Source organism: Sus scrofa, chromosome 13 (genome assembly GCF_000003025.6).
Source record: "Sus scrofa isolate TJ Tabasco breed Duroc chromosome 13, Sscrofa11.1, whole genome shotgun sequence".
NCBI lineage: Eukaryota > Metazoa > Chordata > Mammalia > Artiodactyla > Suidae > Sus > Sus scrofa.
This window is the reverse complement of record NC_010455.5, coordinates 35970059-35997093: the sequence shown is the minus strand read 5'-3', so window position 1 is coordinate 35997093 and position 27035 is coordinate 35970059. Positions and strand designations below refer to the sequence as shown.

At 41.0% G+C, this 27035-nt stretch overlaps 2 protein-coding genes across 15 annotated transcripts in view; both read left to right on the top strand.

Moving 5' to 3' along the window:
- Nucleotides 270-7633, top strand: SELENOK (selenoprotein K). The gene is given in 5 exon segments (NM_001044553.1): nt 270-319; nt 3724-3814; nt 5830-5913; nt 6825-6911; nt 7171-7633. Coding segments are annotated over 5 exon segments (285 nt in total). The 5' UTR covers nt 270-300; the 3' UTR covers nt 7175-7633.
- The window catches only part of ACTR8 (ARP8 actin related protein 8 homolog), a 36901-nt gene continuing 18458 nt past the window's right edge, over nt 8593-27035 (top strand). For 12 of the 14 annotated variants that reach the window (XR_002337581.1, XR_002337579.1, XR_002337578.1 and 9 more), the window contains exons 1-7: nt 9901-10163; nt 13133-13303; nt 23641-23751; nt 24646-24750; nt 25036-25209; nt 25707-25800; nt 26015-26147. Coding sequence is in view for 2 of the 14 variants with exons in the window: in XM_001929049.6 (XP_001929084.3) it covers nt 10041-10163; nt 13133-13303; nt 23641-23751; nt 24646-24750; nt 25036-25209; nt 25707-25800; nt 26015-26147 (911 nt within the window). In the remaining 12 variants the exon portion in view is untranslated. Of the gene's footprint in view, nt 9300-9900; nt 10164-13132; nt 13304-23640; nt 23752-24645; nt 24751-25035; nt 25210-25706; nt 25801-26014; nt 26148-27035 lie in introns of those variants that run through there. The other 2 variants (XM_013981789.2, XM_001929049.6) reach the window with 2 other exon arrangements.

The following is a 27035-nucleotide window of genomic DNA, read 5'->3' as shown; positions in this document are numbered from 1 at the left end:
AACGTCTCCGCTCCCAAAAGCAACAAGGAGACCTCTAAACTCTGGCGCCGAGAAGCCAGGGAGCGCGCGTTGGCCGGCTAAGTCACCTAGGTCACATCCGGACATTGCTGGAAGTGACGCAGCCAAAACACCCGTCGGGGGCGTGTCTCCCCAGAGCCAATGGGCTCTGTCCACCTCCCTCCCTCTTCACCCTGTTGTGGAGTCGTGGCCTGTGACGTCAGAGGGCGGAGCGCCGAGGGAGATACGGCAGCTGAGAGGAGCCAGGAACCGCTGTTGCTGGGGAGGAGAGGGAGCGGCAAGATGGTTTACATCTCGAACGGTGAGTTGGAGGGTCTATGTGGGTGACCTTGGTCCTGGGAGGCCGGGCCCAGGGTTTCCTCCGTCTTTACCTGCCTGCCCAGCGCGGCTTTCCTGGAAACGCCCTGCGGCTAGGAGGAGCTAGGGGCGATGTCGCCTCGGCTTGCGGTGCGTCAGCGTATCGTCCCTGAGCTATCGGTGGAGGCAGAGATCCCCTGGGTAACGGCAGTGCCCGGTGCCAAGCGCCCTCGTCCTCTTGGAGCGTCTGCCTGTGGGTCACGGAAAGTGGTCTTTCCCATCGGGTGTCGGTGTTCTTAACTAGTGAAGTCGACAGCGTTCACCCTCTGCGTAGAGCCTGTGCCTTGGGCACGGGTTTAGCGTTGTTTGCTTGTCCACTCTCTCAGTCTTTATAACAATCCTCTCCTGGTGATACCTTGTTATCTGTTTTGGGAGTGAAGACTGAGGCGCAGCCGAATTAAGTAGTAGCTTGCGCAGGATCACAAAGGGAATTGTAATGGCTCAGTCGGGTTTCGAACCCAGGTAGTCTGACGTCACTGTCCTTGCGGTTATCCACTATGCTGCCTCTTTCTACAACGTGTGGAGAATTGGGTAAAAGCTTTGGATATGCTTTTCCCCCCAGAAGAGAGGTTGCTTTTCACGCATGTAACTTCTGCCCTCATTTCAAGGGGTACGTGAAGAAGCACCACTCACTGTAGGAGCAAGTTGATTATTCCCGGAATGGAGAAGCTGAGAGAGGCTTAATTCAGTGACTCCCCAAAGACAGTGAATAGGAAGGAAAGACACACTATGACTGGGTTAGAGCAATGTCAGAACTGCCTGACCACCGCTTTGACTCCGGTGAAATAAATGTCTTGGTGCACTCTTAACTAGTTCTTTCATCATATTGGAACCAGGTCTTGGTTCTTTCGCATCATCTGTTTATCTTCAGAGGCTCTGATGATAGTAATAGGTCTTCTGGCCGAGTGCACTTTGCAAGTTCCCTGCTCTTCAAAATCTCGCTTTCTCCTCCTCCTCATCTCCCACTTAGAAATCTTCTAAAGAAGTAGGTTGATGGACACTAAAAAAAGGATCAAAGTTTCATCTTCATTATGGGCACTTGCAGACTGTGTTATACCTTTTGTGGTTAAGGCTGACAACTTCTATTATTTATTGAATAATTCTTTGTATTTGTAGTGTGTTTTATTATGTATGCATTATCATATTTGGTCTACATAAAGGTCCTATTAGGGCTTTTAATCTCACTTTTATAGTTGAGAAATGCCGATTGCGTTCAAGCAACTTATTTCTCTCCGAGAATATTTGAAGGGGAGGTTTCTGCCTTCAGAAACAAGGAAGAAAAGCATGAAAAGTCAGAATGGTGCAAATACATGCAATTGGTTCTTTAGAATCGCAAAGGAAGAATTTGATGGGGTTTGAATTAGATTTATTTTCTTACAATTGCATTAGCATTTCATAGTTGACAAAAAACTTTCTCTGTCGAATGATTTTTTTTTCAGCAATTCTCTATAATGACTAGTCTTTTTTTTTTTTTTTTTTTTTTTTTTTTTTTAATTCTAGGTCCGCATCTGTGGCATATGGAAATGCCTAGGCTAGCGGTTGAATCAGGGCTGTAGCTGTAGCAATGCGGGATCCAAGCCATGTCTGTGACCTACACTACAGCTCATGGCAATCCTGGATCCTTAACCCACTGAGCGAGGCCAGGGATTGAACCCAAATCCTCATGGATACTAGTCAGGTTCCTTACTCCTGAGCCATGATGGGAACTCCATGTGATGGCTAGTCTTGAAGTACTTTTCTCAGAGAAGGAAAGTGTCCCATCATCCAACAAAGCAGAGCTAGTAAGAGGCAGAATCAAGCCTATCACCCACACACACTCTGTGTTTAAGTGTAGCCTTTTCTTCTCAATAGCTCTGTGAAAGTTCAGGTCTAAGTGGATACCTGAAAGTTAAGCTGGTCAAGGAAAGAGGAAAAGTAAACCATAGTTGGAGTGAGGGTAGGGGGTGATTATGGTAAAACCTTGGGAAAATGGAGAGAAGAGGTATTTCACAGATAGTTCTTTTCCCAAAATATTCTGACCTGTTGCAAGGCTGAAATTCTGGAGTAATAACTTTTTCTGTTGTGGCTTATATTATTTAAAGTGATTTGAAAACTAGATCCATTTTTCTGTAAGATAAAGCTGGAGTCTGTAATTAGGGTCAATAGCACTCTGTTAAAGAAAAATAGTGGTTATTTTATTTTATTTCAATTTTATGGCCACACCCACAGCATCTGAGCCACAGCTGTGACCCATGCCACAGCTGCAGCAACCCCAGATCCTTTAACCCATTGTACTGGGCCAAGGATTGAACCCTTTCCTCAGCAGCAACCAGAGCCTCTGCTGTCGGATTTTTAACCCACTGTGCCTCAGCGGGAACTCCAGTAGTGGTCACTTTACTGAAAAACCCAAATTCTTTTCAGTACTTAGAGGACATAGATTCTTTGATTTATAAAAATTTTAACATGATAACAACTGATTGGAAAGATTTTAAGAGTATGTCTAAATAGTCTTTTCACATAGGCAAGAGACTTTGCAAGTGAAAGAGATGCTCTGAACACATTTAGGAAAATGGGAAGTGGAGCATTCTTTATCTTTACTCATCCCATTTGTTTCTTCAAAATACTTGAATAAACAGATACTTGTACAACCGTGTTCATGGCAGCATGTTCACAGGAGGCAAAGGGTGGCAGCAACCAAAGTGTCCATCAGTAGTTGAATGGATAAACAAATGTAGTGTATACGTGCAATGGAATATTCATCAGCCTTAAAAAGGAAGGAAATTTTGACATGTGCTACAATATTGCTGAACCCTAAAGACATTATGCTAAATGTAATAGTTACCAAAATACAAACATTGTATAATTCCTTGTTCAAAGTTACTAGAGTAGTCAGAAAGGTAAACTGGTTGCCGGGGGCTAGGGGTTGGGAGAAATGGGGAGTTAGTGTTTAGTGGGTGCAGTTTGAGCTGGGGATGATAAAAAAAGTTCTGGAGGTGGCTGATGGTGATGGTTGTACAATGTGAATGTGCTTAATACATAGAACTGTACTCTTAAAAATGGTAGAAAAAAATTGCGTGTATATTTTACTATATTAAAAAAGGAAAAAATACTTGAAGTGTCACCTACCAAAATCACAAACTATATGAGGCATAATTTGACATACTAAAGGAATGACATAGATCACAGAACCTATCTTCCTGAACCCTTTCTTCAAGGGATGTACACCTAACAAACCTCCCGTGTTGTCTGTGGAACAGTGAACACGTTGAAAAGGGAGAGTCTATAATTATTACTTAACTGATTAAATGTGATACATCGTGTGCCAGGGATTTATAGCACTAACTGAAGTTTCTTTATTCTTGTCTGTAGGACAAGTGTTGGACAGCAGGAGTCAGTCCCCATGGAGATTATCCTTTATAACAGATTTTTTCTGGGGAATAGCTGAATTCGTGGTTTTGTTGTAAGTATAGTAATGCTTTTATTAGCCTTGATATTTAAGCTGACAGAAGTATATTAGGTACATTATGTTGGTATCCTAAGCTCAGCTTTCCTAAAGCAGTTTTTAAAAATTTTTTTAATTAATAGATTTCCTAAGGGCAATGAAGACATGTAGTGGTAGAGCTAACTCCAAACATCTTATAATTATTAATATGTTCCTTGTGTTAGTAAGCTTGACCATGGCTTAGCCCTTGTGGTAACTATTTCAGTCTGCAATGGTGGGGCCAGACCTGCCCATTCTATTGCTAAATGACAGGACCTCACTTTCTTTCTACTCTTCCTGCCTTTAGTGTATTTGCCACTTTTATTACACAATACACAAGTAAACAAGGGGATTTAGGTCTTGATTTTTAATTTATTTTTCTCCTTTTTTTTTTTTTGCTTTTTAGGGCTGCACCCTAGGCATATGGAAGTTCCCAGGCTAGGGGTCGAATCAGAGCTGCAGCTGCCGGCCTATACCACAGCCACAGCAATTCAGGATCCGAGCTTAGTTTGTGATCTACACCACAGCTCATGGCAACACTGGATCCTTAACTCACTGAGTGGAGCAAGAGATCAAACCTGCATTCTCATGGATCCTAGTCAGGTTCCTTACCGCTAAGCCATGACAAGAGCTCATCAGCTCTCAATTTTTAAAAGCTCCCAAGTCATAAACTTTTTTTTTTTAAATGAAAGGTTGGCATTGATTCAGAGGAGACAAAAATTCAAACTTGACCATAAGTTCAAGCAGTTCTTAGTTCAGTTCATTTTTTGGTCTTTCATATGCTTTTTGTTTTATGAAACTTGTTTAACAGCTACTAACAAGTCATGCTCATCCAAAATTTGAATATACATTTGAGTGTCTCCTGGGCAAAGAACTGCAGAGACGTCCCTTCCTTCACTGACTGTAATATCAGTAAACAGCTTCATTTTGTAAGGGGCCTCAGGGTGGGCATGACCGAGAGGTAGACAACAGAGGAAGTTATTCTTGGTGGAAGAAACACAGGAAAGGTGGCAGAGAAATTTGACAATCAGGCTGTAATCTTTATACTTAATTTCATTGCAGCAGTGGTTTAGAAAGATTAATATGATAGCTCCAAGTAGCATAAATTAGAAGGGGTAAAATGGAAGAGGTAGTTCCATAGAAAAATACAACCAGGGACAGAGGCTCAAAGTTAAGTTACTTGTTGCAAAACTTCTTTTTGTTTTGTTTTGTTTTGTTTTGTTTTGTTTTTGGTCTTTTTTGGGGCTGCACTCCCAGCATATGGGGGTTTCCAGGCTAGGGGTTGAATCAGAGCTGTAGCTGCCAGCCTATGCCACATCCACAGCAATGAGGAATCTGAGTTGTGTCTGCGACCTATACCACAGCTCATGGCAATGCTGAATCCTTTAACCCACAAGGGAGACCAGGGATCGAACCTGTATCCTCATGGATACTAGTCAGACTTGTTTCCGCTGAGCCTCAATGGGAGCTCCAGGAAAACTTTTTCTCAATCTCTTAAAAGTTTCTTCTATTCCACATTTATTTAAAATGTCATCTATTCCCCCCTCCACAGATAAAATTCTGTTTAAATGGATTCCCAGAAGGCCCTGTTCCTCTGGGCCTACCACCCCAGCCCCTCCTTCCCCAAGGTGACATTAGCTAGGCTATTGGCAGGGGAAGTGGACATGCAGTACTATAAAAGCAGACTCTGTGCCTTGACAACTGATAGAGAGCAGAGGAAGGAAGTTGGAGATGACTCTGGTTTTAGAGTCACTCCTTAACTCAGTGTAGAGGAATCACAGCACATGAGAAATTCAAGGGATGTGGCTTTGGCCCCCAGCATAGCACACTCTGTTCAGATTCGTACTTGTGCTAGATAGTGTTGTCCAGCTGGCTTCAGGAAATGTGGGTTTGGAACTAAGTCACCCTATCACAGAGATGATAGTTGAAACCATGGAAATATGTTTTATAATGTTGAAAGTGGAACTTCTGTTGTTTTCTGCCCCTTGTTTCAGTTTCAGAACTCTGCTTCAGCAAGATGTGAAAAAGAGAAGAGGCTATGGAGGCTCATCTGATTCCAGATACGATGATGGAAGAGGGTATAGCTTTTCACATTGATAAAGATGTTTTTACCCTCTGTGTAATTAAAGTGAAGATAGGTAGATAGATAGACAGGCAGGCAGACAGACATAGTTAGGCTTGTGGACATTAAAGGCTTAAATTCTGTTTCACGAAATTGATATATTACTGTAAATTAATTCAGGTTGCCTCTGATTGGATAGCTTTGTCAGAGTTAATCTGACAAAGCTAAAATGTATATCAAGTATCCTATGGGAAAAGTTTAGAGGATGAAAACTGATGTCCCACATTAAAAATCTAGAGATTTCACTTTCGACTCTGGATTTCTAGCTGCTAATGAAAATCTCAGAAGATCCAGCAGCACTGTGTGGGGCTTGTGTTTCCATATGGCAAAAATCAGCTGGAGTTGGGTTTCACTTGAGCATTTACAGGAGGTGATGTTCAGTTGATTATAATTCTTGCTTGACTTACTTTTTTTTTTTTTTTTCTTTTGTCTTTTGTCTTTTGTTGTTGTTGTTGTTGTTGCTATTTCTTGGGCCGCTCCCGCGACATATGGAGATTCCCAGGCTAGGGGTCGAATCGGAGCTGTAGCCACCGGCCTACGCCAGAGCCACAGCAACGCGGGATCCGAGCCACGTCTGCAACCTACACCACAGCTCACAGCAACGTTAACCCACTGAGCAAGGGCAGGGACCGAACCCGCAACCTCATGGTTCGTAGTCGGATTCGTTAACCACTGCGCCACGACGGGAACTCCGACTTTTCTCATGTGCATTATGTGTCTGATCTCTTTCAGTATTTGATTTTTTGATTCATGACTTAAATGGTAGTTCCAACTTTAAATTAAAAAAAAGGGTCTATTTGAGTGTTTAAAAGGAACCAATTGAAGCAATGCCTACTAAACAGTAGAAATTAACTTTTCTTATCTTAGGCCACCAGGAAACCCCCCTAGAAGAATGGGTCGAATTAATCATCTCCGTGGCCCTAATCCTCCTCCAATGGCCGGTGGATGAGGAAGGTAACCTGAAGTCTGCAATTATTTTTTGCAGGGATTTCATTTTGAAAATGGCTTCTTAGGAAGGTTTTGTTTAGGAAAACAGAAGTAACAACATTTTGTAATTACTCGGACATCTTATTTGAAAAAATAATTCTATTTAACCCTTGAAATTTGAATTTGAATCAAAATGTCTTTCAAAGAAGGTTTTGTCACATATAATGACTGTTTTTTTCATACAGGCCCAAACTAATAAGAGTAACTATTATAACATTTTCTTTAGGTAAATGTCTGCTCTAAGAAGCAGACAACTAGACATGCACATTTCTAGCAGAAGGAAACCATCAAGAAATGGAGTGATGACCACGCTGGACAAGTTAGATGAATGTGTATGTCTCAACAAGGATTGCTCTGTGTCCTCACAGATGAATGAGGTCTTGCTGGGAATTCCCTCCACGGGGATCTGGCATGACTGATAATGCAGTTCTATAAATGCACATTTTTGTCTCATCTTTGTATCATTTATGAAAGTATTAATATAGTTTTAATAAGTAAATATTTTTAGGTTACAAAACTGACTTCTCATCTTTATATGATTAAAATACAAAAGGCTCCAAATTTGAAGAAAAATAAAAGGCTATGTATTGAGTACTGTTAGTGTCACCTTTTTGAACTTCCGAAATACTGTTCATTGTGTTTTCTTGTTCTCATTTATAAATAAATCACATTGTATTTATTTCAGTAGTATGCATATGGTATCAGTGCTCTTGAATTAATTTTTATCTTAAAACCTGTTTGTCCCATGGGTCTGTAATACAGTGCATCTTATTTGCTACCATATATAATTATCAGGGTATTTATAAAACCATAACCAACAAAGGTGAGCTACAGAATGTAGATTTGCTAGGTAATTTTTAAAATCATGGACTTCAGTGCTGTCTTGACCGATTTTACTTCTTAAGTCATTGCTTAATACACTGCCTTTTGGCTTTAACCCCATCTGAATGCTGGTAACTCTCATTCTTACACTAGAGTGGAAGCTCCATGAGGTTAGGGACTCTTTTTTTACCCTAGTGCTTTGAACAGTCGCCACATGTAATATGCACTGAAATATTTATGAGAAAATGAATAATACAGATAATTCTACTTTGTGTTTAGCAATATTTGAAACCAAAGTGTTCAGGTAAAAGCATTTTTTATCCATATATAAGTATTAATTTAACCCTGTTTGCCAGGAAGTGGGGATGTAGTAATATGTTGTAGTGATCTTCAAAGATAAGGGAAGAGGCAATTATAACACAAATTTAAGGGTAAAGATAATAAAGACAGTCTATGGATCACTCAGGCTTGTGTTAAACATTATGTCTTTTATGTGTTATCACCTACACACTGAGGTAGGTAGGTGATGTTTGCATTATACAGATACATGCAAGGACTCACTCAAATTTTGTAACTTCCTAGATTTTATGGCTAGTGAAATGGCAGAGTCATTCTGTCAGACCTCCACCTAAGACTGCAGTGGGGGAGATCAGGGTGGTCTCATTAGGTGATAGTTTCCCTGTGGACGTGACCCATGACTTTTGCCTCTCTGGACTGCTGCTGCAAGAATTCTTTCTTAGGGCTTTTCCTAGAGTCCTGATTTCGTTGGACATTTAGCTGTCTCACTCTATATGTCAGGGACTGTAGTGCAGAACATAGGCCCTGGAGTAGCTTGTGTTCACATCTTTGCTATTCAATGAGTGAGTTATGTCATTCTATCCTAGTTTACTCATCTGTAAAATGGGATTATATTCCTACCCCGGGGTTCTTTACTCAGCAGTATTTAATCAATAAATGCTTATTGGGCATCTACCATGTGCTAGAGACAATTGGCAAATAAAGTCCCTCTTCTCATGGGGCTTACTTTCTAGTGTGGGAAACACAGAGCAGACGAAATAAGTGCAGACTTAATTCCTGCTTCAAATGGAGTAAGTTGACAGGAGGCTTAAGGGGGAGGCCTCTCTGAAGTGACATTTGAGTTGAGATAGAATATGTTGAGGGACAGCAAGTTTGATGGCCCAATGATGGCATGTCTGAGAAGCTGAAAGAAAGCATGTAGCTTGAAATGCCTAAAGAGGGGGAGAGAGGTGTGAGCATGAAGTTAGATATGAAGTGGGAGCTTGATTAAGCATGGCCTTACAGGCTGTGGTTGGTTTAGATTCCGTTTCATCACCGAAGGGAAAGCATGAGAGCTTAAAGCATAGGTTTAACTACTGTTCGAGTTAACTAATTGATAATAACAAGCGAAGTGCTGAGTACCCTTAGTATTGATTGTCTTCATGATATTTTAAAAGGTGACAGGTGGGCAACTCTGAAAGATCGCAGAACAAGGCTGGAAGCAGTGAATTGGCTTTAGAAGATGTGCTGGTCCAGGTGAGACTTGCATTAAGTAGTGGCAGTAGGAATGGAGGCATTCAAGACATTTGAGAAATGGATTTGTTGATAGATCTTGATGTAGATGTAGACAACTGAAGAAACAGTGAAACACTGAGATGGTGAATGTGGAAGTCAACATTTTTCAGGAGGTGGGGATAAAGAGTTCCATTTTGGCTATATTTAATGCAATGCTTTGTAGATATCTAAGTGGAGATCCTAAATAAGCGGTTGTTTACCAGTCTGGATCTCTGGGAACGATCCAAACTGGAAATACATATTTGAGAGCTATCTTCATTCTTTAAAGCTATGAAACTGGATAAAGTGATCTAAGGAGTACATAGGAGCCCTAACTCCAAAAAAATCCTAGTATCAGAGCACAGCCAGTGATGTACGGAGGGAACTTGTATTATGGATGGCGTCTGAGAGGGCACACGTAAGAGGACGAAAGGAGCAGCTAGTAGCTGCTCCACAGCAAGCACGCAAAACAAAACAAGTCCGCGGCGGGCAAGCTACAGCGAGGACCAATCACAGCATCCATTATCCACCCAATCCAGCTCACCCCGCCCTCCTCCGGACAGCTCCGCCCTTCCGCTTTCCCAGAAGCCTTTGGGCCGACTCCCGGAGGCCATCTTGGCTGTGGGCGGGTCGCTGGGAGGTTGCTCCTTCTTGTGGAAGCTTGTTTTTGCCAGTCCGGGGCGCGACCCTGAGGCTCGAGCTAGGGAGGCGTCCGCGGCCAAGATGACCCAGGCGGAGAAAGGGGACGCAGAGAACGGAAAGGAGAAGGGTGGGGAAAAGGAGAAGGAACAGCGCGGCGTGAAGCGACCCATCGTGCCCGCGTTGGTGCCGGAGTCGCTACAGGAGGTGGGGCGCTGGGGGCGGGCCTGGGACTCGGCTTCTGGGCGGGGGCGGAAGGCCGCGGAGCGGAACAAGGGGAGGAAGCTGGCTCGTTTCTGACGCGAGGTTCCGGGCCCCTACCCTCGTGGGTGGTGCGGGAGGTCTTTCTTCGCAGGCTCGGGGGCTACAGGGCAGACGGCCCAGTAACTGACTGCGTCCCACTGCCCACGTCCACCAGCGGCTGTGCGACCGCCAGCCTCCCCGGCCCTAAAACCAGGACAGGGCTGTCACCTTCCCAGTCAGCTGAGGGGGCAGACTGGATGGTGGGTAAGGGCCTTGCCATTTACCACCGTTTAGGACTCTCCCGCTTTGTGAGGAGAGAGTAGGGCAGTATTAGGGTATGCTGTAGGATGGGCAAGTGCATAGGACCGCAGGGCGAAGTATTGGGTACACAGCATGTATCTCCTCCAGGCCTCACGGTCAGGAACTGTTTCTTCAATGGAGGTGACACCTGAACTAACAGCGTGCTAGACACTTGAGCCAAGAGAGCTTTTGAAATGGTGGAGCTCAAGATGTGTGGAATTGAGGAAGAAGGGAGCAAGACAGATTGGAGATCATAACAGGGGCAGTATCATTGGGGTCATATAATCCAGAGTCTGGCCTCTTCTGAAGGTAGTGGAGAATTTTGGAAGAGCTACATGATTAACTCATTTAATCCTCACAATAACTCCCTGAGGTAGGAACTTCATCCAGAGCAAGGAAGTGGCACAGTCTGAATTTGACTTCAGATCTGTGAATCCAGAGCCTAGACCCTTAGGCAGTATAGCAACATTTGCTGAACTGCCATTAGTTATATAACACCTTTTGGATTTTCCATATCTGTGGTACCTATACCACTACTTGTTGAGAAACTTTTTTATTCACTCTTACATAAAGCAGTAATATTCAGGAAATGATGAGAGGGATGTACTAGCTCCTTATTTTCTGTTACATCAAAGTAGATATATTAACAAGTGTTTGTCCACACTTTAGAAAACTACATTTACTCCCCCGAAGCTTCCCAGTCAGCATGCTGCAACCTGTGTACCATTAATGAGGTACAGGTGTCCCTAATAGCAAGCAGCCTCATCTCTTTAACTCAGTCTGCTACATAAATGTTGCCTGCCATAGCACACAAAATCCTGAGAACTATATTGCATGGCACCATACCGTGTAGAAGTGGTGCCATCGCCGTTCAACAAATACTTACTAGGCTGTAGGCTCCTGTGTGTCATGCATAGAATAGTGAATAAGACAGTAGTCGTCCCCTCCCACCCTTTTTTTGGGCTGTGCCTGCAGGCCAGGGATTGAACCCTTGCCACAGCAGTGACAGTGCCAAATCCTTAACTCACTGTGCCACCAAAGAACTCCAGTAGTCCCTTCTTACATGAAGGTTTTGTCTGCTGGGAGAACAGACAGTAAATAATACAAGAATGCCAAGTGTCATAAAAAGGAAAGCCATAATATTACATTGTAGGATGTCAAACAAACCTGGTCTGGTGACGTTTATCCTCAAACCTGAAGGAAGGGTTAAGATTTAACAGAGAGAAAGAATATTACTGGCAAAGGGAATTACCTTTGTGAAGGCCTGAATGTCAGCCTGGTGAGCTAAGAAATCAGGAGATACCTGGAGTAGAAAGATTAAAGAAACTGAAAAGGAATTGGCTCTAGAAGAAGGTTAGAGAATAGGCAGGGTCTTGATCTTGAAGTTTCTGTACTGTATCTTGTCTGTAAGTTAGGCAAATATTTTACATGGATACAAGCCAAGAAGACACAGCTGTAGCTTAAGGGCAGGGCAGAGTAGTTGCTGACTGAGGAGTCATGCTGGGAAGATGGTTCTCCACAGAGGCATCCTGTTGTCAAAGGGATTGTCAGAGTCCCTTCTTTCCTGACCCCTCCTGAAACTCTGGGTCTCTCAGCAGGTCTGTGTAGTAAAGGTTCTCCAGTGATTCAGGTTAAATTCTGCCCCCTTGAGAATTATGGATCTAAAAGCCCGCAGCCATCACGCCACTGTCCTGATTTGTGTCAGTCTTTGTTCACTGTCTTCCAAGAAAGGATGGTGACATGCAGCAAAGCTTTCTGACCCACGAGGATGGAATCATGAACTCTGGCTTTTTAATCCCAAACTCTTGCCACATTAGGTAAAAAGCAGAGAACTGATAAAAGTAAAGTGTTTTTAAAGACAGTGACCAAAACACAGTTTATGAATATCCTCAGAAGTGGTCCATGTATAAAGCCTTACTTTCCAGCATTACAAAACAGCAATTCTCTTAATTTCTTCCCTTACCCTCTCAAACAGTGCTATCATATCCGATCAGTCATACTGATTATCTCAGGGTCTTTTGTAAATTGCAGGTTCTTACGCTCTCTCTCCCTGGAGATTCTGTGAGGTGGATGTGATACGCACCACACTGTGGAAATTGCCTGGAGATTCTGAATCAGAAAATTTATAGTGAAGGTTCAGAGGTTTTTTTTTTTTTTTTAAACAGGATCTTTAGGTGATTCAGATTTAGGGAACACAGCACTTCATGAAATATGGTGTTCCCCATACTCTTATTCCTTCTTTAACTGTCTTTCCTAGTAAATGAAAAGTTCTCTGGCAGTTGGGACTTTGAACTGGTCACCATTGTACCCATGGTGTTTGGCACAGAAATACCCAAAAAGCATAGGTTAATTTGCCCTGGGTAATTAGGTTTCATTCATTTAAACAAATATCTGTTGACCTATGTACCATGAGTCAGATCTCGGGAACACAGATATAAAATGAGTTTTCATTCAAGCAGAGCAGTAATTGGAAGCCTTTCAGAGAACTCCCTTGACTAAGTTATTTTGATACTTTGAGTCTGATAGTCACTACTGGAAACTAACTTCTTAGTCTTGACAGTTAGCTCTCTGTTATTTAATTTGTTATCTGCATGTCATTTACTAAAGTCACACTTCTATGTTTATATTTGCAGCAAATCCAGAGCAACTTCATCGTTGTCATACATCCAGGTTCAACAACTCTGAGGATTGGTCGAGCCACAGACACGCTTCCTGCCAGCATTCCTCACGTCATTGCACGAAGACATAAACAACAAGGGCAGCCTCTATATAAGGACAACTGGCTCCTAAGGGAAGGACTAAATGTAAGTAAGTCAGAAAGGGAGGACCTGGAGAGAAAGCCAAGGGTTGTCTCCTTGGGAGGGCTTAGATACTCATTGTGCACTGTAATCTTGAACAATGTCTTCATAGCTTTAGTGTATTTTAAAATACCAACATCATTCAGGGTTATAAATACCATTTTTTATCTGAGCTAGCAATTGTAGAGTGTACAGAAATAATTTTAACAAAAGTAAGCCCAGTTTTTTAACCCATCAAGGTGAATTGGGTATTGATGAAGGTGATTGTTAGTTGAAAATACAAAATCATAACTCACTTAAATTGATGCATTCAGGTGTCTATTAGTCACATGCCGTATTTTATCTTCCAGATACTTAGAGTTTACATTTTTTTTATTTTTATTTTTAATTTTTTTGCCTTTTTGCCATTTCTTGGGCCACTCCCATGGCATATAGAGGTTCCCAGGCTAGGAGTCGAATCAGTGCTGTAACTGCTGGCCTATGCCACAGCAGTGCGGGATCTGAGCCGCATCTGTGACCTATACCACAGCTCACAGCAACCCCGGATCCTTAACCCACTGAGCAAGGCCAGGGATCGAACCCGCAACCTCATGGTTCCTAGTCTGATTTGCTAACCACTGAGCCACAATGTAAACTCCCATACTTAGAGTTTAAATTGAGCTTCTATTTTCAGTCTGTAAGCAAATTGAATTGCAACAGTAAGCACTTGTCACAATCTTAGATCGAATCATGATTTAAAGGCAAAAAGAAGTATTTTCTTAAAGTAAGCATTACCTAGGATGCAGTAGACATTCTATTGTCTAAGTGATAGAGGAGAAGTTTTTATGTTAGATGTTAAATGTGTGTACTGCATTGTAATTCAATTTTTTCCCAATTTCTTTAGATGGTTTCATTTTTTATTTCTAATTTTTTAAAAATTTAGAGTATAGTTGCCTTACAAAGTTGTGTTAGTTTCAGGTGTATACAGCAAAGTAAATCAGTTATACATATATCCATTCCTTTTCAGATTCTTTTCCCATATAGGTTATTACATGGCGTTGAGTAATTTCCTTGTGCTATACAGTATCTACTTTATGTATAGTAGTGTGTATATGTTAATCCCAATATCCTAATGTATCTCTGTCCCCCACGTTTCCCCCTTTTTAAGTTTGGTTTCAAAATATTTGAGTCTGTGTCAGTTTTATAAGTTCTTTTGTATCATTTTTATTAGTTTCCACATATTAATGATATCATATGATACTTGTCTGTCTGACTAATTTCACTTAGTATGTTAATTTCTAGGTCCATCCACATTCCTGCAAGTGGCATTATTTCATTCTTTTTTATTTTTTTAATTTTTTTTTGTCTTTTTGCTATTTCTTGGGCCGCCCCTGCTGCATATGGAGATTCCCAGGCTAGGGGTCAAATCGGAGCCATAGCCACCGGCCTACGCCAGAGCCACAGCAACGCAGTATCCGAGCCAAGTCTGCAACCTACACCACAGCTCACGGCAACACAGGATCCCACTGAGCAAGGGCAGGGACCGAACCCGCTACCTCATGGTTCCTAGTCAGATTCGTTAACCACTGTGCCACAACGGGAACTCCTTCATTCTTTTTTATGGCTAAAAAATATTCCATTGTGTATATGTACCACAACTTCTTTACTGATCCTCTGTTGATGGACATTTAGGTTGCTTCCATATCTTGGCTGTTGTAAATAGTGTTGTTGTGAACATTGGGGTGCATGTATCTTTTCAAACTATGACTTTCTCTGGATATATGCCCCAGAGTGGGATTGCTAGATCATATGGTAGTTCTGTAGAGTTTTCACAGGAACCTCCATACTGTTCTCCATAGTGGTTACACCAGCTTACCTTCCCACCAACTCTCTAGGAGGGTTCCCTTTTCTCCACTCCTCCAGCATTTATTGTTTGTAGACTTTTTGCTGGTGGCCATTCTTAGTGGTTAGAGGTAATATTTGATTATAGTCTTGATTTGCATTTCTCTCTTAATTAGGGGGTTGAGCTTCTTTTCATGTGCTCTTTGGCCATCTGTCTGTTTTCTTTGGATAAATGTCCATTTAGATCTTCTCCCCATTTTTCAATTGGCTTGTTTGTTTTTTGATATTGAGCTGCATGAGCCATTTGTACATTTTGGAGATTAATTCCTTATCAGTCACTTCATTTGCAGAGATTTTTCTCCTATTCTGTGGGTTGTCATTTTGGTTTTTTTAGTGGTTTCCTTTGCTGGGCAAAAGCTTTTAATTTTAATTAGGTCCCATTTGTTTATTTTTGTTTATGTTTTCATTACACTAGGAGATGGATCAAAAAAGATATTGCTGGAACTCCCATCGTGGCTCAGTGGTTAATGAATCTGACTAGGAACCATGAGGTTGTGGATTCGATCCCTGGCCTTGCTCAGTGGGTTAAGGATCCTGTGTTGCCGTGAGCTGTGGTGTAGGTCGCAGATGTGGCTCGGACCCCACATTGCTGTGGCTCTGGTGTAGGCCTGCGGCTACAACTCCAATTAGACCCCTAGCCTGGGAACCTCCATATGCCATGGGTGCAGCCCTAGAAAAGACAAAAAAAAAAAAAAAAAAAAAGATGTTGCTGGGATTTATGTCAAAGAGTGTTCTGCCTATGTTTTTCTGGAAGGGTTTCATAGTATCTGGTCTTACATGTAGGCCCTTAATCCATTTTGAGTTTATTTTTGTGTATGGTGGTAGAGTTCTTCAATTCTTTCTTTCTTTTTTTTTTTTTTTTTTTTTTTTTTTTGTCTTTTTAGGGACGTACTCATGGCATTTGGAGGTTCCCAGGTTAGGGGTTGAATCGAGCTGTAGCTTCCGGCCTACACAAGACTCACAGCAATGCCAGATCTGAGCCACATCTGCAACCTATACCACGGCTCATGGCAATGCTGGCTCCTTGACCCACTGAGCAAGGCTGTGGATCAAACCTGTGTCTTGATGGATCTTAGTCAGATTTGTTTCCACTGAGCCACAATGGAAACTCCTTATATCATTTTACATGTAGCTGTCCAGTTTTCCCAGAACCACTTATTGAAGAGGTTGTTTTTTCTCCATTGTTTATTCTTGCCTCCTTTGCCATAGATTAGTTGACCATAAATGCATAGATATATTACTGGGCTTTCTATCCTGTTCCACTGATCTATATTTCTGGAAGGCAGCTATGCTAACCACTATAGCACCATTGCTGCAGTGATGTATATTTCTGTTTTTGTGCCAGTACCATACTATTTTGATGACTGTAGCTTTGTAGTGTAGTCTGAAGTCAGAGAATGTGATTCCTCCAGCTCTGTTCTCCTCTCTCAAGATTGCTTTGGCTATTCAGGGTCTTTTGTGTTTCCATATAATTTTTTAAATTGTTCTAGTTGTGTAATAAATGCCATTGGTAATTTAATAGGGATTGCCCTGAATTGGTAGATTGCCTCAGATAGTATCATCATTTTGGCGATATTGATTCTTCTAATCCAAGAACATGGTTTTACTTTCCATTTGTTTGTGTCTTCTTCAATTTCCTTCATCTGCATAGTCTGTACTTTCAGAGTACAGGTCTTTTGCCTATTTAAGTAGGTTTATTCCTAGGTATTTTATTCCCTTTCATATGATGGTAGATGAGATTGTTTGCTTAATTTCTTTTTCTGATCTTTCATTGTTAGTATATAAGAATGCAAGAGATTTCTGTGTATTAACTTTGTATACTGAAACTTTACTGAATTCATTGATGTGAGCTCTAACAGTTTTCTGGTATCAACTTTAGGATTTTTTATGTATAGTACCATGTCTTTTACGAACAGTGACAGTTTTACTTCTTTTCCAACTTGGATTCCTTATATTTCTTTTTCTTCTCTGATTGTCATGGCTAGGACTTCTAAATCTATGTTGAAAAAAAGTGGTTAGAGTGGACATCTGTGTCTTATTTCTGATCTTAGTGGAATTACTTTCACTTTTCAACTTTGAAAATGATTTAGCTGTGGGTTTGTCATACATGGCCTTTATTATGTTGAGGTGGGTTCCCTCTCTGCCCGCTTTCTGAAGAATTTTTATTATAAATTGGTGTTGAATTTGGCAAAAGCTTTTTCTGGATCTCTTGAGACGACCATGTGGTTTTTCTTCTTCAGTTTGTTGATGTGGCATATAACACTGATTGATTTGCAGATACTGAAAAGTCCTTGAATCCCTGAGATAAATCCCGCTTGATCATGGTGTACTATCCTTTTAATGTAATCCTTTTATGGAGTTCCTGTTATGGCTCAGTGGTAATGAACCCAACTAGTCCCCATGAGAATGCGAATTTGATCCCTGGCCTTGCTCAGTGGGTTAAAGGATCCGGCAAGGCTGTGAGCTGTGGTGAAGCTCAGATCCTGCTGTATAGGCTGGCAGCTGTAGAACTTTCATATGCTATGGGCATGGCTCTAAAAGCCAAAAAATAAAAAATAAAGTGTTCTTTTACTCAGTTTGCTAGTATTTTGTTGAGGATTTCGCATCTATTTTCATCAGTGATATTGGCCTGTAATTTTCTCTTGTGGTGTCATTGTGTCATTTTGGTATGAGAGTGATGGTGATCTCATAGGATGAGCTTGGAAAGTTCCTTCCTCTGCCATTTTTGGGAAGACTTTCAGAAGAATGGATGTTAACTCTTCTCTAAATGTTTAATAGAATTCACCTGTGAAGCTGTCTGGTCCTGGACCTTTGTTTTTTGGAAGTTTTTAATCCCAATTTCAAATACAGTACTTGTGATTTTTCTCTTCATATTTTGTTTCTTCCTGGTTTAGTCTTGGAAGGTTGTCCTTTGTAAGAGTTTGTCCATTTCTTCTAGGTTGTCCATCTTATTGGCATATAGTTGGTTGTAGTAAGTAATCTTTTATGATCCTTTATGTTTCTGTGGTGTGTTGTAATTTATTTATTTTTTTGTTTCTAATTTTATTGATTTGAACCCTCTCCCTATTTTGTCTTCATGAGTCTGGCTAAGAGTTTGTCGGTTTTGATCATCTTTTCAAAGAACCAGTTTTTAGTTTTAATGTTCTTTTCTGTTATTTTCTTCCTCTCTATCTCATTTATTTCTGCTCTGATCTCTATGATTTCTTTCCTTCTACTGACTTCGAGTTTTGTCCTTCTTTCTCTAGTTGCTTTAGGTTTAAGTTTAGGTTGTTTATTGGGGATTTTTCTTGTTTCCTGAAGTGAAATTATATTGCTGTAAACTTTCCTCTTAGAACTGCTTTTGTGGTGTCCCATAGGTTTTGGATTATCACTGTTTTGTTGTCATTTGTCTCTTAGTTTTGTTTTGTTTTGTTTTGGCTGCACCCGTGGCATGTGGAAGTTCCCAGGCCAGGGATCAAACCCATACCACAGAAGTGACAATGCCAGATCCTCAACCTACTGAGCCACCAGGAAACTTGTCTAGGAATATTTTGATTTCATCTTTGATTTCTTCAGTAATCCATTGGTTGTTTAGTAGCATATCCTTTAGCCTCCACATAATGTTTTTTGCAGTTTTTTTCATGTGGCTGATTTCTGGTCTCATAGCACTGTGATTGGAAAAAATGCTTGATATGATTTCAGTTTTCTTAAATTTACCGAGGCTTGATTTGTGGCCCAAGATGTGATCTGTCCTGGACAGTGTTCCATATGCACTTGGGAAGATTGTGTATTCTGCTACTTTCAGATGAAATGTTCTGTAAATATTAAGTTGATCTGATTTAATGTATCCTTTAAGGCTTAGGTTTCTTTATATATTTTCTGACTGGAAGATCTGTCCATTGCTGAAGGTAAAGTGTTAAAGTCCCCTACTGTTATCATGTTACTGTTAATTTCTCCTTTTATGGCTATTAGCCTTTTATGGCTATTAGCAGTTGCTGTATTATGCACCCTATGTTGGGTGCATATATATTTATAATTATTATATCTTCTTGGATTGATCTCTTATCAGTTAGTATCTTTTTTTGTCTCTTGTATCATTTTTTATTTTATATATTTATTTTTTGGCTGTGTCCATGGCAGGTGGAAGTTCCAGGGCCAGGGATTGAACCCATGCCACAGCAGCTACCCAAACCACTGCACTGATAATGCTGGATCCTTAACCTGCTGTGCCACAGGAAAACTTATTAATATTCTTTAAAGTCTGTTTTGTGTGATATGAGTATTGCTACCCCAACTTTCTTTTAATTTCCATTTGTATGGAATATTTTATTCCATCCCCTCACTTGTAGTCTCTATGAGTCCTTAGACCTGAAGTGGATCTCTTGTAGACAGCTTATATACAGGTCTTGTTTTTGTATCTATTCAGCCAGTCTGTCTTTTGGTTGGAGCATTTATTTATACTCAAGGTAATTATTGATGCATACTTATTGCCATTTGCTTAATTGTTTTGTATTTATTAATGTTGGACTTTTTTCTTCCCTTCCTCTTTTTTGCTTTTTTGCTCTTTTCTGATTTGATGACTGTCTTTAGTGTTGTATTTGGATTTTTTTTTTTTTTTTTTTTTTTTTTTTGTCTTGTTGCTATTTCTTTGGGCCGCTCCCGCAGCATATGGAGGTTCCCAGGCTAGGGGTCGAATCGGAGCTGTAGCCACTGGCCTACGCCAGAGTCACAGCAACGCGGGATCCAAGCCGCATCTGCAACATATACCACAGCTCATGGCAACACCAGATTGTTAACCCACCGAGCAAGGGCAGGGACCGAACTTGCAACCTCATGGTTCCTAGTCGGATTCGTTAACCACTGTGCCACGACGGGAACTCCTGGATTTTTTTTTTTTAATGTTGTGTGTCTATTGTAATTTTTTTGGTTTGTGGTTCCCACGAATTTTTGATATAGCATTATAAATATATACAGAATTGTTTTAAGTTGCTGGCCTCTTTAATTTCAAATGCATTTTCAATATCCTGCATTTGAACACTCCTCACAGCTATTGATTTTGATACATTGGTGTGTGGATGATTTGCTACCTTTACTGTATGTTTGCCTTTACTGGTTATCTTTCCCATTCATAGTTTTCTTGTTTCTAGTTGTGGCCTTTTTTTATTCAACCTAGAGAAGCTCCTTTAGCATTTGTTTTGAAGCTATTTTGGTGGTGCTAAGTTCTTTTAGCTTTTGCTTGTCTGTAGTTTTTTGATTTGTTCATTGTATCTGAATGAGAGCCTTGTTACGTAGAGTATTCTTGGTCATAGGTTCTTCCCGTGATCACCTTAAATGCATCTTGCCACCCCTTTCTGCTTTGTAGAGTTTCTGCTGAAAAATCAGCTGATAACCTTATGGGGGTTCCCTTGAATGTTATTTGTTACACATTCCTTTAATATTTTTCCTTTGTTTCTTTTTTGGAATGGAAATGTACTTCCTTTTTGTCAGTTTTATTAGTATGTGTCTAGCCATGGTCTTCCTTGGGATTCTCTGCCCTTCCTCAACTTGAATATTTCCTTTCCCACATTAGGGAAGTTTTTGGCTATAATCTCTTCAAATATTTTCTCAGGCCCTTTCTCTCTTCTTCTGAGACTCCTATGATGTGAAGAATTTTGGTACCTTTAATGTTGTCCCAGAGGTCTCTTAGATGGTCTTTTCATTCCTTTTTCTTTATTCTTTTCCATGGCAGTGATTTCCACCACTTTGTGTTCCACCTCACTTATTCATTCTTCTGCCTCAGCTGTCCTACTCTTGCTTCCTTCTAGTGTATTTTTTCACTTCAGATACTGTGTTAGTTGTTTTTGCTTACTTGTTCTGTAAATCATGTAGCTCTTTATTAAACATTTCTTGTAACTTCTATTTATTTATTTATTTATTTATTATTTATTGTCTTTATGTCTTTTCTAGGGCCACACCCACGGCATGTGGAGGTTCCCAGGCTAGGGGTTGAATCAGAGCTGTAGCCACCAGCCTATGCCAGAGCCACAGCAACGCCAGATCTGAGCCACATCTACAACCTACACCACAGCTCATGGCAATGTCAGAACCTTAACCCACTGAGCGAAGCCAGGGATCAAACCCATAACTTCATGGTTCCTAGTTGGATTCGTTAACAACTGAGCCATGATGGGAACTCCTCTTGTAACTTCTTGATTTGTGCCTCCATTCTTTCTCTGAGATCTTGGATCCTTGTTACTATATCATTCCCTTCATTTATTTGTCTTCGTGTATTTTTATCTTGTCCTTTTGTCTGAAACATATTTCTGTGTCTTCTTGTATTATCTAACTTTCTATGGTTGTGGTTCCCTTGACAGCAGGTGTGTACATGTGGCAGCTTTGCCCGGTACCGAAGTTCTTGGTGGTGGTGGTGGCTCAGGTGCATCCAGAACACATGATGGGAGTGTTGGTGCCTTGCTGCCTCTCCTGGAGGTGGGTGGCTTCTAGAGGTGGTGTCTCTGATGGAGGTGGCAGCAGTTCATGGGATTGCTCCCAGAGCAGTGTTGGAAAAGTGTGTGTGTGGTGGCCAGCAGCTGCTTGTGTGACCCCTTCCAGAGTTAGGTGGCTTGTGTGACCTCTCCTGTTGCCAGGCACCAGCGGCTGCTCCTGCTACTCTTCCCAGAGTCAGGCAGCTTGCACAGTGGCTCCTGGTAGTTGGCAACTGAGGCATTTGCTCCTGTGACTTCTGTCATTGCCAGGTGGCTCATGCGAGTACTCCCTGTAGCTGGTGTCAGTGGCAGTTGTTCCCACAACCTCTCCCAGAGCCAGGCAGCAGCTGTTTTGGCTATCACTCCTGGAGGTGGTATAGATGGTGTCCTGCTGTCTGAGAGTGTGCACAAAGCACAAGGCTGTAGTGGTGGATCCCTCCCCTTCCCTCTACACACCCAAACAATGACATCTGGCCCCTAAGCCAGTCTGGGTTTTTCACCTTACACCCTCAAATGTTGTTGCTTTAGACTCTGGTCCCTTCAGGCTGTTTCTGCACTGCCAACCCCAGTGTTTTCCTGCCAACCCCAGTTCTCTGCCTGAGTCTGATCTCCAAAGCTCAAGTTTCAGTTCCCAGCCCCTGCCTGCCCTGGTGGATGGTATCCTCAGGGGGCTGAGGAGTGCAGGGCAGTAGCCCTGATTGTGCTGGACTGTTTCAGTTAACTGTTACAAACCAATTGCTGTGTTCTCCTCTGAGACTTTGAAGTTCCTTCTCTGTTCTGGCTGATCTCCCTGCTGGTGGAGAGACTTAGCAGGGTACAGGAACTATTCTTCTTTCCTAGCTCCCTTCTAGGATCATAGGTCCCATCCCACTTCCTTTCTCACTTTCTATTTTTTTTTTTTTTTTTTCCTTTTGTCCTGCCTAGCTATGTGGAGATTTTCTTGCTTTACTGGAGCCCTGAGGTCTTCTGCCAGCATTCAGTAAACTTTCTGTGCAGATCATTCCACACGTAGATATATTTTTTACGTATTTTGGGGAGGAGATGAGCTTCATGTCCTGAAACTCTGCCATCTCAATCATTTTCTCGTACTGTACTTTTAAGTTTTAAATCAAGGGTAGTTGTAGGAACTTCCAATTTCTATAATTCTGATAGTAAGTCATAGGTTTCCATTTCTCAGCGTAACTAGTAGACTGTCCTTAAGTTCATTTCCAAGCTTAAATATGATTTGACAGTCTAAGAATCTAAAATTCATTTTTAGTTTTGGATCTTATTCTTCTGCTTTAGGGAATAAATCTCTGGAATAAAAATGGAAAGGAAACAACAGTTTACGAAAATATTTATAGAATATTCTTTGCAGTATCACAGTAGCTTGAATACTGGTTAATTAGGTGAAATAACACATGAAGCAATAAAACATTTTTATAAAACTAAAAATGAGAATTATATAGATATATATGGAAGAGTCAGTGCAGTACTTGAAAAAATAAAGTAGCTGTGCTCCTATCAGTCAAAAAGTCACTTGAGGTTATAGATTTTTGCAAATAGTTGGTTTATGGTGACGGCTTTGTTATCATTTTTTTATTTATAAATAAGTTACTTTGAATTGTTTTGTTTTTTTGTGTTTTTGTGGTTTTTTGTTTGTTTTTTGCTTTTTGGGGGGCCACGTTCATGGCATATGGAGGTTCCCAGACTAGGGGAATACCACAGCCACAGCAATATGGGATCCAAGCCTCGTCTACTACCTACACCACAGCTCATGGCAATACCAGATCCCGACCCACTGAGTGAGACCAGGGATCAAACCCGCAACCTCATGGTTCCTAATCAGATTCATTTCCGCTGCACCACAACAGGAATTCCACTTGAATTCTTAAGATTAATGCATGTGACAGAGATGAAAGGCATGCTGCTTGTTGATAAGGGAGCATTTGCTATTGCTGAATGAAATTAGTGTTTTGCCATTTGTTTCTTTTTTCACTACATCCTTTATACTGTTCATATTTTATTCTTTTCCCCTAGAAACCTGAAAGTAACGAACAAAGACAAAATGGCCTTAAAATGGTGGATCAAGCAATATGGTCTAAAAAGATGTCAAATGGTACAAGACGAATTCCTGTGTCTCCTGAGCAGGTTCAGTCTCAACTCTTTCTTCAGATTTATTCTTTTACCACTGCTGTTATGTTGTAATCCATTCACATGCTTTCCCTATTTCATTATGCAAATTAAATATGGCATTTCCTTAAAAAAGGTATTAAAACCATTCTTAACCACCTGCAGAATACCTGAATTGGTGTTACAAATGTGTAGGCAAGCTAAATAATTTGTGTTTCTTATGTCAAATTGATGAAAATTTATTTAGCCTGGGAGTCTTAATATAATTCCAGGGTCTTGATGGAAAGCTGTATTCTTGGTACATTTGTCATTTCTTTTTTTTTTTTGTTCTTTTAATTTTTTTTTTTCAAGGCCACACCTGCAGCATATGGAAGTTTCCACGCTAGGGGTTGAATCACAGCTACAGCTGCCAGACTATTTCACAGCCACAGTAACACAGGATCCGAGCTGCATCAGCAACCTACACCATAGCTCACGGCAACACCAGATCCTGACCCACTAAGCAAGGCCAGGGATCTAACTCGCATTCTCATGGATACTAGTCAGGTTCGTTTCTGCTGTACCACATTGGGAACTCCCACATTTGTCATTTTAATAGGATAAAACAATACTGCTTAGAATGGACATGAGTCTATTTGATATATAATAAATCTGTGTTCAACTTTAAGCAGAGCAGTATTAATTTTGGACTGATTGTAAATCAAAGCCTAAGTGTTAATAACACAGGAAAAATCAAGATTGTGGAAAATAGCAGGAGAATCCAGTTGTGGTCAGTGAGTATTTTGCCACATATCTTGAATTTATGATTAAAATTTACCACTATATCTGGTCTGTGAACAAGGAGAAAAGAGGACAGCCCCCTTTTTTTTCTTGCATGAATTCAGAGAATTTTCTGATGGTCTTTTGTTTCAGGCACGTTCCTACAACAAGCAGATGCGACCTGCGATTTTAGATCACTGCTCTGGAAATAAGTGGACAAACACATCTCATCACCCTGAATTTTTGGTAGGAGAAGAGGTAGGAAACTTCTTTATAATGAAATAGAAGAAGTAAACCTAGATCCTGTTCCTAAAATTAATTTCCTTTGCCACTCCATTCTAGTTTTTTCCTTGCATTCTGTAATCCTGCTCATAGGACCAGCTATTTACCCTGTGTCCTGAGATGTTAGATACTCTACTCTTAGTATTAGAACAGTCAACACATGTTCATGATAACTTCTAGCCTTCGATTTTTTAATGTGAATCTGGAAAACCCCCAAGAGAAGAGTTTTTAACAATGTATTCATCTCCCCATCTTTTCCAGGCCTTATATGTTAATCCATTGGACTGTTACAATATTCACTGGCCCATCAGAAGAGGCCAGTTAAATATTCACCAGGGACCTGGGGGCTCTCTTACAGCTGTTCTGGCTGATATTGAAGTAATATGGTCTCATGCAATACAAAAATACTTGGAAATCCCACTGAAAGATTTAAAGGTAAACCAGAATTCCCAGTTGTTAGGCTTCTTTAAGATTCTTTGTCAGTAAAAGTACACTGTGCTCAGTTGTTTATAATACAGTGACCTAAAAGCCCTCTCGACCTTAATGTGTTGAGTATATCTTTTCTTCTTCACTGAATTCCCCTTCTGTTTGTTTCTCAATGTTTCTCTCCACTGCTCTGCAGTCAGCATGCTTGCTCATGCTCGTGCCTTCTTCCTGGACCTTTTTTGGACATCAGTTGTCTCTCATTTTTTTCATTTTACAAGTTTTAAATAATTCAGAGAGAAAAAGCCCGCAAAACTTTACTCTTTTCTCTTTTTTCATAAAACCAGAAAGACAGCAAAGAACTTTGGCTTTTATTCTGGGCCTCTAATCCTTGCTGCTACTCTTTTAGAGAGAATTCTCTCTGAAGACAAGTGTGGTGAATTTTATTTTGACTTGACATGAGTGTTAACCCTTTTATCTTTTTTTTTCCCCTTTGTTCTTCTTTTTAGTATTATAGGTGTATCTTGTTAATTCCTGATATCTATAATAAACAGCATGTGAAAGAATTAGTGAATATGATCCTAATGAAGATGGGTTTTTCAGGTATGTCTTATAGGCCAGTGAAATCTGCTTGAAATGAGATTGTTTTGTTTTTCATGACAGAGTTAATCTAATTTACTGCCTTATGGAGATGCTTACTGTGGGAGGGTCAGTGGTGCTTAGGTCTTGCCTAGAGGTGCCTAGACATTAATAGAATATTTGTCTTAGGACCCTTGCTACTCCCCAACTGATTGCCCCTCTGCTGTTTGCTTGCTAGGGATTGTGGTCCATCAGGAGTCTGTGTGTGCCACCTTTGGAAGTGGTTTAAGCAGCACTTGTATTGTCGATGTTGGAGACCAGAAGACGAGCGTGTGCTGTGTGGAGGATGGGGTCTCTCATCGGAACACTAGGTGAGAAACTCGCGAGGTGGTAGTCCCTGTTCCTCCCCACACAGCCTTTTCAACTAAAAGCACTGTAAATTAGAAGGTTTTTTTTAATAAGGAATTATATATTCTACATTTTTCGTGGGAAACCAGTTACATTGTGGAAGTACACATTCTAACAGGGCTATGAACAACTGATTTTACTCTTCCTGTTGGGACTCTCTAATATGAGTCAAATCAGCAGCTCCTCAAAGTCCAGAGGAAGTGTGTATGTTAGCTCTGTGTCTGTCTCTCTGGTCTGGCAGAGAGCTAGCAGTCACACTAACAGCAAAGCTTTATTTAGGCAAGTCGTGTAGCAGAAAATAGGTTTTCGGGTCTGAATTCTCTAGCTAGTTAGCATTCTGAGTATTTGCTTTTCTTATTGATGAGTAACTTGGTGGTGGTCAAGTCCCTTCATTATATCATCGCTGACAGAAGAGTTAGTAAAATAACTGTCAGGAGCAGGTTTGCTGCTTGTTTTTCCTGAGACGAGCCTAGCATGGGTAAGCACATTCAGGGGGTGCACAGACCAGTTCTTTGCAGCAGTTTGTGCTCCCAGGATGGCTTCTTCAGGTTGTTTTACTTCTTCTTCTTCTCCTTCACGTAGGTAGTTTGACTCTTAAGGCATAGATACAAATTTGAAAGAGGGCCCAAGCAGTCCATGAGAAAGGTTAATCTGTTGCCTCCCACTCCAGGTTACAGTGCATTCTAAAACCTAGAACGAGTTGTTTTTTTGTTGTTTTTTTTTTTGTCTTTTTGCTATTTCTTGGGCCGCTCCCATGGCATATGGGAGGTTCCCAGGCTAGGGGTCTAATCAGAGCTGTAGCTGCCAGCCTATGCCAGAGCCACAGCAACGCGGGATCCGAGCCACGTCTG